This window comes from Hippocampus bargibanti, linkage group LG05 (assembly GCF_051943395.1).
Source record: "Hippocampus bargibanti isolate YZ-2025 linkage group LG05, ASM5194339v1, whole genome shotgun sequence".
Classification (NCBI taxonomy): Eukaryota; Metazoa; Chordata; class Actinopteri; order Syngnathiformes; family Syngnathidae; genus Hippocampus; species Hippocampus bargibanti.
Window position 1 is genome coordinate 22,074,253 of NC_142738.1, and position 17,797 is coordinate 22,092,049.

Genomic DNA, 17,797 nt, shown 5'->3' on the forward strand with positions numbered 1-17,797 from the left:
GCCGCCTGCCGAAACAAGCCAGACCTCACCCTCGCTTGTTTATTGGAGTCCGCCAGTGACGTGCGGTGAGGGTCATGGCTAGTGAGGAACTGACATCAGTCAGATTTACAAACATGAATTCTACAGAGTAGCTTATTCACCATTTTATTGGCAACAGTTAACGTGTTTTGTTTAAAATGTCATGTCAGCGTTCTTTATATAAACTGTAGCATAGAAAAAAGAATTAAAAAAAACGTTATAATCGTGTTACCTTTACTGATAAATGAAGTCCATGTGCCGCTCCTTCTGAAGAAAGGCATCAATAACTTATTTGTAGAAGCCTTCCTCATCTTTCTTCAGTTTCTTCAAGTCTCTATTTCTTTCAATTTAGATATGTAATCCTCCATTCTGAAAATAAGGCCAAGCAAGGCGAAAAAAATGACTGGATGGTGTCACTTAACTTGCAGCCGAGGAGTCACAAGAATCTCTGTTATCACCCCCCCCCCCCCCTTTCATGAGGCAGAACAACTGTGTGGCTCACCTATGCGCAGTTTAGATAAAAATAAAACACTGTAGTAGTGTTTATAATGTAAAGTGACTCTACATTATATACACCAGCTAAACTGTAGACATTTAGTTCATATACCAAAAGTGTTTGAACACTTTAATATTAATATGCAGAGAGACAGCAATGCGGTCGCACTGCAGAGCAAGCCAGCACTTAGCAGTCATTGCGCAATACAAGGTGAGGCTCAGCCGGCTGCTGCCTCGCCGCTCGTCTCTACTTAGTATTTGAACGGTAAATGTGAAACTTCAGCGATTTTGAGAAGAAAATAAAAAAATGGTGAAGTTAAATGGAAAGGAACTTTAAAGTTCAAATCACTGAATAAATAAAATTTTTTCATTTGATATTTCCATGATGACAGGTGAGGCACGGCCTCACCTGCCTCCCCTGACTGCACGTCAATGTAGTACGCACATATATATTATGAAGGAGCTCTCTGGGAAATGAAATTTGTCCGCAGTGTGAAGCTATTTTGATCTCCATCTGGAGAATAAAGTATTTATTCAAATGACCTTGTCTCAACAAGTACGTCTCCGATTATTGGCATATCTTGTTCCATTCTAATTCAAAATAACTTGAAGGTATCTCTTCGTTTACTATTCACATATTTTATTGCAGGTGAAATGTCGAATTTGTCATACATAAATACTGTATCGTACACCAACAAAAGCACCCATGCAAAGTCATCTGGCATGCTACTCATTAATATTCATTTGGAAACTGTCCTAAATGCCAATTTTGTCAGGTTTGTTTTTTTAGATGAACTGTGACAACATTTGGATGAAGAGGTAGGCTTACTGGGAACAAGTGTAAGAGCAGATGCTACATCTGAGGTGCAGTGTTACCTGGCAGAGGGGAATCCCGTATTTATTTTACAAAACCTCTCCCACCTCGGAAAGAAGTTCCTCTGTACGCCGGCATCATCAATGCCATGTGAGCATGTGTTCTCCACTTGAAGGGAAATAGCATGCAAGAAACGGAACAGACTCAAATTCAACATATTTTTCTGAATAAAGATTTTTGAAAACAAAGTCCACAAACATCCTCCTGACATAATTTTTACGATTTAAACATAATGAATATTACAACATGAATGCATAGATTTCAATGATATTGGATACACTTCACCGTCAAATCACTCAGTTCAGTCTGTCAAATGGATTGCCTGCAGGGTCTTGAAAGTCCAGCAGGTGTCAGCGGTAAGTGACACAGTATCAACATACAGTAGTGTGTTATTGTGTCAACACCCTTCATGACGCCTCATGGGCCCTCATTGAATGAGGTCAAGCACTATAAAACAGCTATTCCCAACCCAGTTGCCGGACAAAAAGAATGCTATGTGATGTTATTGGCTGTGTTGTGTGAAATTGTCCAATATATGAACAGAAAACTAATTGACAATAAATCTTCACAAAAGCCAATGAAATGGCAGGCAGAACATATTTTTTTGTGACATTAGCAATTCAATTGGAGTAAACTTCAATTTTAAAATCAGTTGTGGTGGAACGTAGAAAGGCTAGCGGAAATGAAAATATTGTTGATTTGCCATTAAATCAGTCTTTAATTTGAACGGATTTACATAATTCTACAGATACAAAAGACGGTCTATGGTTTAATTGGAAACAAATAACAGCAGATACTCTATGATACATTTCAAAGTGCATTTAGTAGAAGGTTAAGTTAAATGGGAGGTGTTGTCATAACTTAACATCTGATTAGTACAATAGGCTCTTCTGACCCCGATAACACTCAAAACCCTTTACAAAACTGATTTATAGAGAGAGAGAGAGCTTATTTTCCACCAGAAACCGAGTGGAAAGCAAAAATAAAAAATAGTGAATATACTTTGTAAAAATGTCTTCAAGAGAGCTACTGTACACGATTGGTTAATGCAGCTAAACACTCAAATTTGAGGGCTAACCTGAGCAGCTGACACATAAAATGAGAATGGAAAGAAGAGAGACAAAACAGAAGTGAGAAACAGAACAGTTTCATGGCTTAAAGTATATCCATAATAGAAAAAAAGCCTTCTGAATGTGGCTCAGGCTGCACTCAGCACAAAAGCAAGGGTCGTCTTAAGGTTAACCACTTTGGGTATTTATATCAGAGCTTAACCTTTTCATGACTTTGGGTGTCTCAACTGCGAGCCCCCGACATTTTGTGCTTACTCAACAAACAAGGCTGCCTTGCTTAACAAACTGATAGTCAGCAGTACACATACATTGTGTCATTACGTTTGTGTTGGGGAGATCTCGCAAGCATTTGGTTTCATCCAGTTCACGACGGCAAATCTTGTGTTTAAACAGCCCGGTGGTTCATTTAAGATGGGGAAACGGCAGAGAGGAGGAAGAAAGAGAACCAGAAGGCCTGAAGATATGTCTGCGTCTCACTCAGTAGAGGTCGCTGAGGCCAGCGGTCTTGCGGGCTTTCTGCATGAGAGCGCGGAGCTGGAACTGCTTTCTGGACAGAATGCGTACATGCTGCAATAAGAGAGGAAAAGAATCAACACTGATAGACCTGTACACGTAAAACACTGTCGACTATGAGTCGGTATATCGAAGTTGTGTTGAAATGGCCACCTTAAGAAAAACCTCCAGGTCTATGACCCCCCTGCGGAGGGCCTCTCCCAGATAGAAGATTGTGTCCTCGATGGCGTTCTCCTCAGCGTACAGGTTCAGGATCTGTTTGTACAAGGGGGCCGTTGGAACAATGATATCATCTATGTCATTGTTCTCTGACTGGTTCTCCATCTTCTCCAGGGCATCGGTCAGCTCCTCGTCCTTGCGCTTCAGCAATTCGATGTTCTTGTCGACATCAGCCTGGTCCAAAATTTGGTTGCATGTTAGAACCACGGACAGAACAATATGGTGAAACCCCTTCAAGACCCACCTGCTACAAGTGAAACTATTTAAGGCTCAACTTTTCACAGTGACGTCACTTGAGTGGCAAGACAGACTACCTGTATTCAAAAGATATCACTTCAAAACAAACGCTTCTATGCCATTTGACAAAGGCATAATCATTGAGGGAACATGATATAAGGTTGTCCCAATAATTCACTTTTTTTAAATTGTGTTCAGAGATTTTTATACATAGAGTTGTGGTCCAAAGTTTACATACACTTGTGAAGAACATGTCATGGCTCGCTTGAGTTTCCAGTTATTTCTACAACTCTCATTTATCTCTGATAGAGTGATTGGAACATATAAAATAAAACCTCTGAATCCCATACCGGATCGGTCGAGGCCCGGGTTAACAACGGCCGCCATTGTTACTGTTGACCTTCAGGATGCCGGAGGAAAAGAGGGAAATGGAATGCCAAGAGTATAGAACTAACAGTAGGAACTTTGAATGTAGGAACAATGACAGGTAAAGGCAGAGAGCTGGTTGACATGATGCAGAGAAGGTAGACATGCTGTGTGTCCAGGAGACCAGGTGGAAAGGGAGCAAGGCTAGAAGCTTAGGGTAAGGTTTTAAGTTGTTCTATCATGGTGAAGACAGAAAGAGAAATGGAGTATGGGTTATCTTACCAGAGGAGTTTGTTAGAATGTCTTAGAAGTAAAAAGAGTATCGGATAGAATGATCAGTCTGAAGCTAGAAATTGAAGGAGTGATGTTCAATTTTGTTTATGTGTATGCCCCACAAGTAGGATGTGAGCTGGCGGAGAAGGAGAAGTTTTGGTTGCACTTTGATGAAGTCATACAGAACATCCCGAGAAGTGAGAGGGTTGTAATTGGTGGAGACTTCAATGGACATGTTGGCGCAGGAAACAAAGATGATGAGGAGGTGATGGGCAGGTTTGCAGATGAGGAACGCTGAAGGACAGATGGTGGTTGACTTTGCTAAGAGAATGGAAATGGCTATTGTGAATACTTTCTTTCAGAAGAGACAGGAACATGGGGTGACCTATAAGAGTGGAGGCAGAAGTACACAGGTAGACTACATTTTGTGTCAACGGCGCCATCTAAAGGAAATCAGTGACTGCAAAGTAGTGGTTGGTGAGAGTGTATCCAGACAGCATAGGTTGGTGGTGTGTAGGATGAAGCTGGCAGTGAGGAAGATGAAGAAACCAAAGGCTGAAGTGAGGACAAAATGGTGGAAGTTGAAAAATGAAGAGTGTTGCATGACATTTAGGAAGGAGTTAAGACAAGCACTGGGTGGGCAAGAGGTCCTTGCAGATGACTGGCTAACTACAGCGAACATAATCAGAGACACAGGTTGGAAAGTACTTGGTGTATGGAGTGGAAGAAAGGTAGATAAAGACACTTGGTGGTGGAATGGGGAGGTGCAGGAGTGTATACAGAGAAAGAGGTTAGCAAAGAAGAAGTGGGACACTGAGAGGACGGACGAGAGTAGACAGCAGTACAAGGAGATGCATAGCACGGTTAAAGTAAAGGTGGTGAAGGCCAAACAAGAGGCGGTGGAAGAGGGACAATCAGGCCAGTCGTTAGTCAGAATAATAGGAACAATCACTGGAGCTGCAGGGAGTAGTCCTCTGCTCCCCCCAACGTGAGAGCAGGGACCTATCATAGCAGAGTCCGGCACCGCCATGTCTGGACAGTAGGGATATACATATAGGGCCTAAACTACCAGTAAGACTTTAGTTTACTGACAAATTTTCTTGGATAAGAAGCGAAAGGTCCGACACCTTCAAAGAAGGACAGATGACGGTTGAAGAAACCTTTTCATCGATGCTGATAGAGAAGTACAGAGAAGGTCAGAAGGAATTGCATTGTGTCTTTGTAGATCTGGAGAAAGAGTATGACAGGGTGCCCAGAGAAAAGCTGTGGTATTGCATGAGGAAGTCTGGAGTGACAGAAAAGTATGTCAGAGCGGTGCAAGACATGTATCATGACTGTAAGACAGTTGTGAGGTGTGCTGTCGGTGTGACGGAGGAATTCAAGGTGGAGTTGGGACTCCACCAGGGTTCAGCTCTGAGCCCCTTCTTATTTGCTATGTGATGGACAGGCTGACAGACTTTGTTAGACAAGAATCTCCTTGGACCATGATGTTTGCATATGACATTGTGATCTGTAGCGAGAACGGGGAACAGGTGGCGGAGAAACTAGAGATGTGGAGATATGCCCTGGAAAGGAGAGGAATGAAGATCAGTCGCAGCAAGACGGAATATATGTTAGTGAATGAGAGGGATCCAAGTGCAAGAGTGATGCTACAGGGAGAAGAGATAAAGAAGGTGGAGGATTTTAAGTACTTGGGGTCAACTGTCCAGAGCAATGGAGAGTGTGGAAAAGAGGTGAAGAAGCGGGTCCAGGCAGGCTGGAGCGGCTGGAGAAAAATGTCAGGTGTGATGTGTGATAGGAGGGTTTCCGCTAGGATGAAAGGAAAAGTGTATAAAACAGTGGTGAGACCAGCCATGATGTTAGGACTGGAGACAGTGCCGCAGAAGAAAAGACAGGAAGCAGAGCTGGAGGTAGCAGAGCTGAAGATGTTGAGGTTTTCTTTGGGAGTGACCAGGTTGGATAGGATCAGGAATGAGTACATTCGAGGGACAACTCATATTAGAGGCTTTGGAGAGAAAGTCAAAGAGGCCAGACTGAGATGGTTTGGACATGTCCAGAGGAGAGAGAGTGACTATATCGGGAGAAGGATGGTGAGCCTTGAACTGCCAGGCAGGAGACTGAGAGGAAGACCGAAGAGGTTTATGGATGTTGTCAAAGATGACATGAAGGCATCTGGTGTGAGAGAAGAGGATGCACAAAACCGGGTTAGATGGAGGACATTGATTCGCTGTGGTGACCCCTGAAGGGAAAAGCCGGGAGGAAAAGAAGAAGAGGAGTGATTGGAACATATACTTCTTTGTCACAAAAAACATTTATGAAGTTTGGTTGTTTTATGACTTTACTATGGGTGAACAGAAAAAAGTGATCAAATCTGCTGGGTGAAAAATATACATACAGCAGCGCTAATATTTGGTAACATGTCCCTTGGCCATTTGCATTTCAATTAGGTGCTTTTGGTAGCATCCACAAGCTTCTGGCAAGGTTCTGGTTGAATCTTTGACCACTCCTCTTGACAAAATTGGTGGGGTTCAGTTAAATTTGATGGCTTTCTGACATGAAGCCAGGGCCATTCGACAACCTTAATTCTAGCCTGATTTTGCCAATTTACATTTCACAGCAGCAAAGTTATGATGCGTGTTTGGGGTCATTGTCCTGTTGGGACACCCAATCTTCGGGCTGAAGACTTTCGGTTATCTTGAATAATTTGAAGGGAATCCTCGTTCTTTATTATCCAATTTCGTCTCTGAAAAGCATTGCTTCCATTGGCAGCTAAACAGCCCCACAGCATAATACTACCACCGCCATACTTGACAGTAGGCATGGTGTACTTGGGGTTAAAGGCTTCACTTTTTGTCCTCCAAACATATTGCTGGGCATTGTAGCCAAACAGCTCCATTTTTGTTTCGTCAGACCACGGAACTTTCCTCCAGAAGGTCTCATCTTTGCCCATGTGATCAGCAGCAAACTTCAGTCGGGCCTTAAAGGACAACCGACGTCACTTTTTTGTTTCCTAACTGACATCAGAAAAACGTTTTATAGCATCTAAAATACCCAAAACACACAGTATGATATTTTTATTCAAATGCAAAACACCAATAAAAATGACTTGATGTGTCCAAAATCTGCACAAAAATTGAGCTGCGAATTGGGCATTTTCAGAAAGTCCGCCCCCAGTTTGTGACGTTACGCCAAGACATCTTGCATTGCTCGAGAATCAAAACAATGGCTTCAGATTCGGAAAAGACGCTTTCTTGTTACTCATCCAGTTATGAATATGATTCAAATAGTTCTGAAGAGGAAAGCATACATGTTTGCAATCGATTAAAGAATTTATTCCGTGCCATTTTGAGGCAACATGGGGGGGGAATGTCTCACCCAAAAAGAGGCAGAAAATGGCCACCGAGCTCCTGTGAGGAATGAATCAGCCCGTTTCCACAGGCTGATAAATTCCTTACATGGAGCTTGGAAAACAAGACTTCCGGAATATTCAGCACGAGTCTTAAAACGTAAAACATAGCTATATGCGGTGGAATCTTTGTAAAAAATGCTCAGTAGAAGTCATTTGAAGCCATTTTACAAATTATGGACACAACTTGTCCGGAGACGTCGGTTGTCCTTTAAAGGACAACCGACAATACGCATTGTAGCGGTCCTTCCATCACGTCAATGTATTTTGCTGTACTTGTTTGGTCTGGGAACCTCGTGTTGCACCCAAAATCTGCCAGAAGAGGGCGTCCAAGCTCCATATAAGGAATTTATCAGCCTGTGGAAACGGAGGTGGCCACAGGAGGTCGCCATTTTGTGCCTCTTTTTCGTTGAGACATCTCCCCTCAATGTTGCCTCATAATGGCACAGAATAAATTCTTTAATTGATTGAAAACATGTATGCTTTCCTCTTCAGAACTATTTAAATCATATTCATAACTGGATGTGTAACAAGAAAGCATATTCTCCGAATCTGAAGCAATTGTTTTGATTCTGCAGCAATGCAAGACGTCTTGGGGTGACGTCATGAACTGGGGCGGGACTTTCTGAAAATGCCCAATTCGCAGCTCAATTTTTTGCAGATTTTGGAAACTAAGTCATTTTTATTGTTGTTTGGCATTTGAATAAAAATATCATACTGCGTGATTTGGGTATTTTAGATGCTATAAATCGTTTTTCTGATGTCAGTTAAGAAACAAACAAAGTGACGTCGGTTGTCCTTTAAGGTTACGCTTTTGGAGCACGGCAGCCTCTCAGTCCATGGAGATGCAAAACATGCTTGACTGTGGACACTCACATCTGTGTTCCAGCAGCTTCAAATTGTAGGCCGATAAGCTTTTAGGTGATTCTCGGTTAAACCTTCACCCTCCTACCACCACCCTTTCTCTCAGCAGCAGGTGATAGCTTGCGTTTTCTTCCTGATCGTGAAAGTGACAAAACAGTGCCATGCATTCTATACTTACAAACAATTGTTTGCACTGTTGCTCTTGGGACCTACAGCTGATTTGAAATGGCTCCAAGTGACTTTCCTGACTTGTTCAAGTCAATGATTCACTTTTTCAGATCCATGCTGAGCTCCTTTGACTTTCCCATTGTAGCGTTTGTGGGCGTTTGCATCCAATGAGCCCTACTTAAATGGCCCCAGAGAAGTTACCAACTGTCGTCACTCATAATCACTCACAAGAAGTTATGAGGCCACGTTATGAAGCTCATTTCGCTGACAACTTTCTAAGTCACCAAAATTGCTCATTCAAGTTGCTGAATGTATATTTTTGACCCAGCAGATCTGATCACTTTTTCTGTTAATAATAAAGTCATAAAAGAACCAAAGTTCAAGAATGTTTTTTTGTGACAAAGAAGTATCTCTTACCATCACTCTCATAGAAAAGAAGAGTTGCAGAAATAACTGGAAACTCAAGAGAGCCCTGACATTATGTTCTTCACTAGTGTATGTAAACTTTTGACCACAACTGTATATAATCGCGCACGCGCGCGCACACACACACACACACACACACACACACACACACACACACACACACACACACACACACACACACACACACACACACACACACACACACACACACACACACACACACACACACACACACACACACACACACACACACACACACAAAATTCAAATTACCACTTCCTGGTCCAATCGGGAAATCATGTCCTCCAGTTTCTGGTGGCCCTTCTTGAGGTCTTCTTCTGTTCGCTTGAGGGCATCCAACTCTGCCTGAGCCCTGTCCATTTCCTCTTTCATCCGCCAGCGAAGCTTGTCACTAACAGCCGAGATCAGCGAGGCACGGATCGTGTCTTCGCCTATGGTGCCATCTCTGTTTGAACCTAAACAAATTGGCACTCATTTTAAACCAGTCCCGTTTAATTCAATGTTTTCTGTCGCCTCCCTTTTTCCGCTGTGGAGTTTGATTTTCAGGAAAAAGGCAGCCTTCAAAAGTCAACATCCTACATGATATTCGTGCAACTCATAAGAACTCATTTCAAATGAAAAAGGCTTATTGGTGTTTTCATGTGCCATTATCAACAGATTTATTTCTGAATTGTATCTGGTTATGAAAGAGAAGACAAATACAGATTGGAGGCAAATTACATGTGCACTCCAAACAGTAGACATTAAAAAAATCCATTAGACTGAACACATTTGGAAAAAAATGCAACTAAGTATTCGACTCCTGCAAATATAAAAGGTGGTGGGCTGGATAAAGAGAGGGGCATTTTCTTTTGGCTTTGAGAACATACTTGCCTCCCAACACCTGAAATCACATTTAGCCTCTTGTTTTGTTTCAAGCTTTTATTTTATCCCCCCCTTTGTTTGCTTCTGAGAACTCATGCTGCCTCTCATAGAGGAATTTTGGCACTCTGCTATCGAACTAGGGCAATTCAAGTCTGTTTACACTTGAGATTATCAACTCCTAACATGTTGAGGTCACTTACAAATGATGAAACATCTGTTCACGAATAACTTGGGCATTCTGTGAGCATGTCCTAGTATTAACCCCCCCACCACCACTCGGTCTAGATCCTTAGATTAGAAGAGATCAATGTCACTCATATAGGTTCTTGTGTTGCTTTACTTTTTTTCATATTTATTTTTGATTTTTTCGTAAATAGGTGAAATAAGATGTGTTCCATCAACCCATTTCTGAAAGCATGTGTAATATACATTCTGTCTCATACATCTGTGTAAGCTCTCAGTCGTACAGGAGTGGTCCATCGATGAGAAGGTTTCTTCAGCCGTCATCTGTACAAAAGTGAAGGTTTCGGACGTTTCGCCTCCTACCAAGAGGCTTCGTCAAACTAAAGTCTGAATCATGTATCCCTAATAGACCTGGTGGCGCCGGACACAGCTATGATAGGTCCCTACTCTCAGACAAATGTCTTTGGAGTCAAAACGATAGCATGTAGAGTCGTTTTTGAATCAGCACTACAAATGTCAGATTCAAGTTGCATTTCCTCTCCACAACTAAAAATAGGAATAAATACAGTCCACTGGAGTTCCACTACTGTTTCAAAACAGCTGATCACAGGTAAGTCTTAGTGTGGAGTTACTGTTACCTCCCAAATAGAGCACTTATCAACAGAGAGGACTCGCTTCATTTGCCTCCACTGTGCGTCCTTTTGGCCTTTCTTGCTCCCAACTCTAGTTACATCAGGTGACCTTTTGCTGTCAGTTCGGCATGCCACCGAAGTCAGGCTCAGGGTGAGAGAGTGTCACTAAGAAGGTCAAATGGCTGAATTGCGCTCAACTCCACAGAAAGTTGGAGAAGTGTCATTTCATTTGATCTGTGACCTAATACTTCATTTCAAGTCCCCTACACAGCCCAAGGCATGAAATTAACTCCATCTGCTTCACAGATGAACTTGTGTTTTGGACCACAGTGGATTTTGCAAGAACGACAAGAGTTGAGCCATAACCAGTGACGTGCAGTCAGTGGAGGCAGGTGAGGCAGTGCCTCACCTGTCATCATGGAAAGCTGTCATGGAAATATCAAATGAAAAAATAAATTAAACAGTTAGATGTATTTAGTGATTTGTACTTTAAAGTTCTTGTCCGTTTAACTTCACCGTTTTAGGATTTTTTTCAAAATCGCTGAATTTACCGTTCAAATACTAAGTAGAGATGAGCGATGACGTCATTGATGACGTCAGTGCCTCACCAGCCATGAACCTCACCGCACGTCACTGGCCATAACCATTTTGCATCAAACCTTTATGGACTGATGAGATATTAAGATATAACGTGTACCAAAGTCGTGAAAGAGTCCGAGTCTGGAGAAAGAAAGGATTTGCTTAATGATCTGAAACACACAAGCTCATCTGTGGAGCACAAAGGACAGAGTCAAGGCTTGGGCCAGCACAGCTGCCTCTGGTAACATCAACTCGCTCCTAGAGAGGTAAAATTAATTCTGAAGTTTAAAAAAGCACGTCATAATGATGCATGCAAACTAATAATAATAACTTCATCATGCCAGAAGAAAATGACCCAAAAAATTCACTGCCAACCAAACAAAGGACTTCATTGAGTAGCAGGGTTGCAAGGTCGATGTGGTTTTTGTAGGTGTTATGCCGCCAGACATAAAACACTTTTGCTTTAAGTTACCTAAATAATGCTTGTTCTAATATTTTTGCTCTCTTAAATAGTGGGTGACTTCAAAAAAGTTGGATCTCTCCTGAATTTTTAATACATTTCTGTGAACATTGTAAATACCATGAAGTGAAAGACGGCATTTTCAACAATCATATCTTCAACGATTCGCCCAAAGACTCATGTCGTTGTATTTGTGTGCTCTTTTTATCACATATTAACTGGGTTTACACTGGCTCATGACAACCGTGAGCCAATTTGGCAAAATAGGATCACACATTTCCTAGTCACACTTAAGTGTAGTTAGCAATGACAACACATCTTTATGTTGGCCTCCGTCTTGCACTTGTGCCACACATGCCCGGAGTAGCAGACATTGCAACACAAATAACACAAAATGCATAACACTTCAGTGGAAGCATGGGTTTTTGGGATCGGTTATAACTTGATGGTTAACTATGCATAGTAGTCGAAATGTAAATGGGTGTTTTACCTTGTAGTCACTTGTAGCATGTCATGACATTGCACAAAGAAATGCATTGCATGCCGTTCGGAACTTTGTAATGTATGTTGGTCAAAACATCTACTCAGAACGTGTTGTACTTTTGAGTACATCAACACCATTGTCATAATGAGAAATTTGGATGCGGTTGAATTTGACATATTAGAGTTAGAATCGTTATTGCCATTCCACAGTATATAGTACTATGTGTGTCCTGATAGAAATGATTGTCTGAATGAATACATACCCACTGTGGAAACAGGAGGCTGGGCGGGGTAGTGTGTTGGACCAGAAGTAGCTGGATAAGAGCTGCCCCCAGGGTATTGGTAACCTTGGTAGCCACTGCAAAGGAATTATAAATAACATAAACTAACTCATTCACTGCCATTCACAAATGTATTCGGGAATTGAAAATATGACAGAGTGCCATTCCCGAATTTGTTTGGGTTTTGTTTTTTCTTGTTTTTGTGCCGAAAAAATGCTGGCCACGGCCTCTGGCAATGTTTTTCCCTCCCACAAGGGGGCAGCATTCCCTTTTTTTCCATGTTAGCGCTTAGTTCCAGCTTCAGCTGTTAAAATGCTATCTAAAGCAATATTAATGTATTGCATTGTATTTGGGCTAGCCACCCTCATTCTAAGCTCATAACTCCAGACCCATATAATTGAGGATATAACTCTTTTTTTCTGAGGAGAAGAGAGTCTCAGGCTTAGACTCTCTTCTCTAAGGTTTCTTACACTACATTGAAATTGATGTAGTCAGTGTCAGAAACTCATGACTCATTGCCGGCCCCATTTTTCACAACGTGAAACACAGTAAGACGACGAATTGCAAAAAAAAAAACATTTTTGCGAAGTGTAAAGGATTTTTAAATTAAGGAAGTACCGACCACAAATGCTCCCTTGCTTAATTTATAGTAAATATCCCTTGCTGAAGATTTTGCTCCAGTTGTCGTTTGTCGTCATGGTGCACAATGCAATGTTTGCGTTGCGTTGTCTGCTCTTTCAAAACTCTCACGTACACTTTGAAGTCACGGTGTCGTCCGAAGCACAAAACAGGCTTCTGATTGGCTGCCGTGCCGAGTATGCAAATTGCCAAACGAACGTTCGTTTAACAATTTGCATACTCGACACAGCATCCAATCAGAAGCCCGTTTTGTGCTTCGGACTATACCGTGACTGAAAAGTGTACTTGAAAGTTTTGAAAGCTTAGAAAGAGGAGTTCACATGACTTGTAGCAGTTTACTTGTAGCTTTTGCTTTATTGAATAAAACTAACATTTGATTTAAAAATCATCTTTTTTTTTGAAGAAGTTGTCGGCCACCAGGGCCGAGACGTTTTGAAAGTTGTACGGCCCGGGCCTCTGGGCAGACGTTATTTCAAACACTGATGTAGTCCTACTCAATATTCTGAGGGTCCTGGAATTCAAATGACAATGACAAAAACCCTGGCACTGGAGTGGAAACATTTTTCCACATGTCTGGCAGTGAATGTGTTAATCAAACTGGGGTATTTTGTAACACTGGATACAACATACATAGTGAGAAGTAATAAAACAGCTCCTGCCACACAAAACTAGTGTACGCCAACGATTGTGAAACATCTTACCCCGCATTCGGACTTGGGCCATAAGGTGAAACTGCAGGCATGCCAGGTACATAAGAAGCTGATGTAAGAAGAATACACACTATTATACACACTACATCAACTGCTTTTTCATACTTCTTCATGGTGCACTGCTATAGGGGCAGGGCGCCACCTGGTGTTAAACAGGGTAAGAAAATATAGTACTACAGTCACCACTCACGGTTGGGAGGTCCAGCAGCTTGGAAAGCCTGATAAGGTGCTTGGGTTGGACGAGAAAACACTGGTGGCTCCTCTCCAAACACTACGATCATAATCTGTATGAGACCATACAGGTCTGAGTGAGGCTGGAAAAAAAGAGGGCGTAGTGAAAAATCCCCAACAAACATACAAAATAAATAAATAATTTCACATTGTTAAATAACAAGAACAAGCATCAAGCAATACCAGGTGCATCAAAACGGTACCTGCATCATGTAACACTTATTACAACCACAAATTTAAGATTAATATAAGTTCGGCCATAATTATTGAAAATTCAAATCAATACTTTTTTGAGGCTCTAAGGAACAGGTGTCAAAGTCAAGGCCCGGGAGCCAGATCTGGCCAGCCACATCATTTTATGTGGCCCGCGAAAGCAAATCAAACACGGCAAATTCTATGATGCTTCCTAAAATATGTACACCCCTTTCAAAATTTCATATTTAATAAATATGGAAGACTTTGTAAACACCTCATTAGAGTGACTTCAACAATTGTTAAATATAAACTGTTATTCTTGACTTCTTTATATGATTTCAGTCATAATGGCCCTCCAAGGTAAATGGTAACTAAAATGTGGCCAGCGACGGAAATGCGTTTTGACACCCCTGCTCAAAGGAGATTCTGACGGTTTGATCTTTACAACAAAGAAAAAAAAACGTCAACATCCTAATTTCCTCGCTATTTCATACGATGAAAATATCTGTAGAGCCTTGTGTGCAAGCACGGGGGAGGCCTCTATTGTTAACAGACTTACATGCTTCCACTCGTGTAGATAGGGTAGGTAGATTTTTCCATTGGCATCAATATGTTTACCAGTTTTGATCATCATGGTGCTGGTTGGTTTAACAAAACAAATTGGTGGGTTGAAGGGATATGTGTCCAACAACCAAAGACAGACTGGGATGTTGTAGACGGTGCCTAAGAGGAAACATACACATGACCAAATGCAGGCATACTGTATGTATATTGATCTATCATCTTCTCTCAATGACATACTGAAAGTCAATTTTCGCATTTGTTAACTGCAACGCGCCTGCATGAAGCTGACAAATTTTGAAGTGACTGGCATAGGATGCTCTTCAAATGACTGGATAGAATAATGAATCACAATTTTAACATTGATGTCCAAAACAAACAAGTTCATTACAGGTACCTCGATAGCTTACAGGGACTGTGCCTGTTAAACTCATCAGGTCCCTTGTAGATCCATCGTTGAATACTGAAAAGCAAGTTGAGTAGGTGAGGAAAAGACAAACTTATTTCATATACTGTACTTGGGTATTGTACAGGTGCCCAACCAGTTAATTGCGATTGAACGGTAGCCCGTAAACTGCAGTTGAACTCCGCAGTGTGTTTGAGATGCATTTGGTAGCATAAAAGACTCGAGATGGTCCCTGTCATGTTTCGTCGGAGCGAAATTGAATGTCTGGACCCCCAAATCAGCGAGAGCAACAGAAGACCATGCAGGATGATTTTTTTAAAGGGACAACACAAAGCGCTGGTCCAAATGTCGGCGCGGGGTACGGCCGGGGAGAGGGAAACCGATAGAACTTTTTTGCTTCGGCGTCCGCCTGAGTCCGAGCGTGTGTGTTGGGTGACTACTCCGTTAGCAGGGAGAGCAATTTTTGGACAGCTCGCATGCGTGGGAAGCCGTGTGCATTTAGATCAGCAGAAGGCGTGTGCGCCGACACAGTAATAAAGATCGATAATACGAAATATAAAATGATTAAAATGACACTAAAAGTTATAAGATTTATAAATTAACTGTCAACATTTTGGTATATAATAGTATTCAATAGAAAACGTTGATTAAAAACAACAGATTGACATCGTAGACTATCCTGTCGTATAAACCTCGCGTCAGCCATTTTGAATGCATTTCGATTTACGACCATTTGATATCGCGAGAGGTCGGTTGCTTGAAAGTCGGTCTTCGGTCAAAAAATGTTGGGCACCCCTGGTATAGTATATTGAGTCATCCAAGAATGAAGTAAAGTGGAACCACTCATGGGGAAACAACACTGATGTTGTAAAATTTAGACTTTGGAATCAAGAGTGGGACGTGTGCAACTTTTGGCTTGTGTTTGAATATACAGGTTCCTATGAATATAAGTATTGTAAATAATATAGGATTACCATAGCCATCCATAACAGGCTTCAGGTCTTTGTAATTAGAGATGACATTGGTGATTTCTCGAACAGTCAGGTCCCTGTATTTGTATTGCTGGAATATAACAAAAAGAGAAGAGCGATACAATGAATGTATTCCCAAATTTGTATATTAACAGAAACGGCTCGAGCTAAGAACAAAGTTTTGACAAGTTAGTCATTCGTGTATTGGAATGGGAAATCTGCATTTCCTCTTGTGTTTAAACAATCTGAGCTTGCTGAACAAAAGCATGAGTTTCGTAAGCAAAAGATTACGACTGGAAATACCGAGCAAACACACAGTGTGCCGACTGATATCGAAATGATTAGTAAAGTTGAAATATTGATGACGGATAAAAACACGAGAAGCATATTTCACTGCACAATAGCACACAATAGTCTTAACTGCACACTTATTCCTTACAAAATAATTCGGGCGGAACGAGGTGAAGAGCGCCTAAAAAACTTTGAACATTTCCTTTTGGTTTTAAAAGGCTGTGCTTAATGTTAGACATGGGAAAATATACGTAGTAATGTCAACAGCGTATAATGACGACACTGATCAAATTAGTGAGCAGAGAAGGCTTATAATGTGTGTTTTTTTGTTTTTTTTTTTTTTTTTTTTGCTGAGAGGCAATTACCAGACCAGGAAATAGCAAATCTACTGTGCTGTCATGTTACGTATCATTTGTTAGCAATCATGCTAACTTACGCTACTGGGCAAGACTGGCTTTACCTTCAACATTTTCTTCAAGGCGACTTCGTTGACGACCGCCATAGTTTCCGAGTCGGGCGTCTTTCGGGGAAATTGATTGTAATGCGGGACAATGGGAAATGCGACTCTCGCTAGCAAGAATTCCGTAAATGCTGCGCTAAAGTTAGCCAAGTCGAGAGCCGGACTACGCACAGTTAAATGGAGCTATTTCAAATTAAAAGCTCACTTGAACACAGTGTATGCCTGTCTTGTTATCTCAAATCGAAGCAGTACACGTGCGGCTAATGGTAATCGGACAACTCGGTACAGATGACATATGTTTTAACACACAAATCAAGACAGTAACAACAAATCGAATTTCCGGTACTGTTCCTGACATTTCCGGGGCAATCAATGACGTCTTAGTTAAGTAAAAACTTTATTTGCAACACATATTGATACAGTACAGCCTTTATGACAGAAAGTGAGTGAACCAGAAATCTTAACACCCAACCCTGCAAATGTACTGAAAAATACTGACAGTTTAAAGGGTCAATTTCAAGTTTATATTGTTAAAAATTTAACATTAATGTTCCGAACAACTTTTTTCCACAGTAGGATGAGGGGAGGAGGATGGGGGTGCTATTGCCTATCACACATACAATGTGCTTTTTTTCTTGAATATACGTTAAACAAACAAGCAAACAAACAACATCATTAATAACACTTGGCAAACAGGAAAACAATACAATCTTAAATTTTGAACATTGTCAACCCTATTAATTTTTTTGTGGACCAACCACACACATTTGTGGTTGTGCGTCAGGGGTTGGAGGTGGAGTGGGTCCATAATAACGCAATTCAGAGAAATGAAAACAAAACCAGAGTAATAAAGATTTTTTTTATGATTATACTGAATAATAATAATAATAATACATTAGTT

At 41.3% G+C, this 17,797-nt stretch overlaps 1 protein-coding gene across 1 annotated transcript; it reads right to left on the reverse strand.

The window, feature by feature from the left end:
* Nucleotides 1-490: 490 nt before the first annotated feature.
* On the reverse strand, nucleotides 491-17,254 carry tsg101a (tumor susceptibility 101a). The gene is made up of 10 exons (XM_088997313.1): nucleotides 16,897-17,254; nucleotides 16,149-16,236; nucleotides 15,166-15,231; nucleotides 14,767-14,930; nucleotides 13,972-14,095; nucleotides 13,773-13,830; nucleotides 12,415-12,509; nucleotides 9,203-9,405; nucleotides 3,124-3,363; nucleotides 491-3,024 (listed from the first exon to the last, which is right to left on the reverse strand). Exons 1-10 carry the CDS (start codon nucleotides 16,936-16,938, stop codon nucleotides 2,935-2,937), a joined length of 1,170 nt encoding a protein of 389 aa, XP_088853439.1. The 5' UTR covers nucleotides 16,939-17,254; the 3' UTR covers nucleotides 491-2,934.
* Nucleotides 17,255-17,797: the final 543 nt, after the last annotated feature.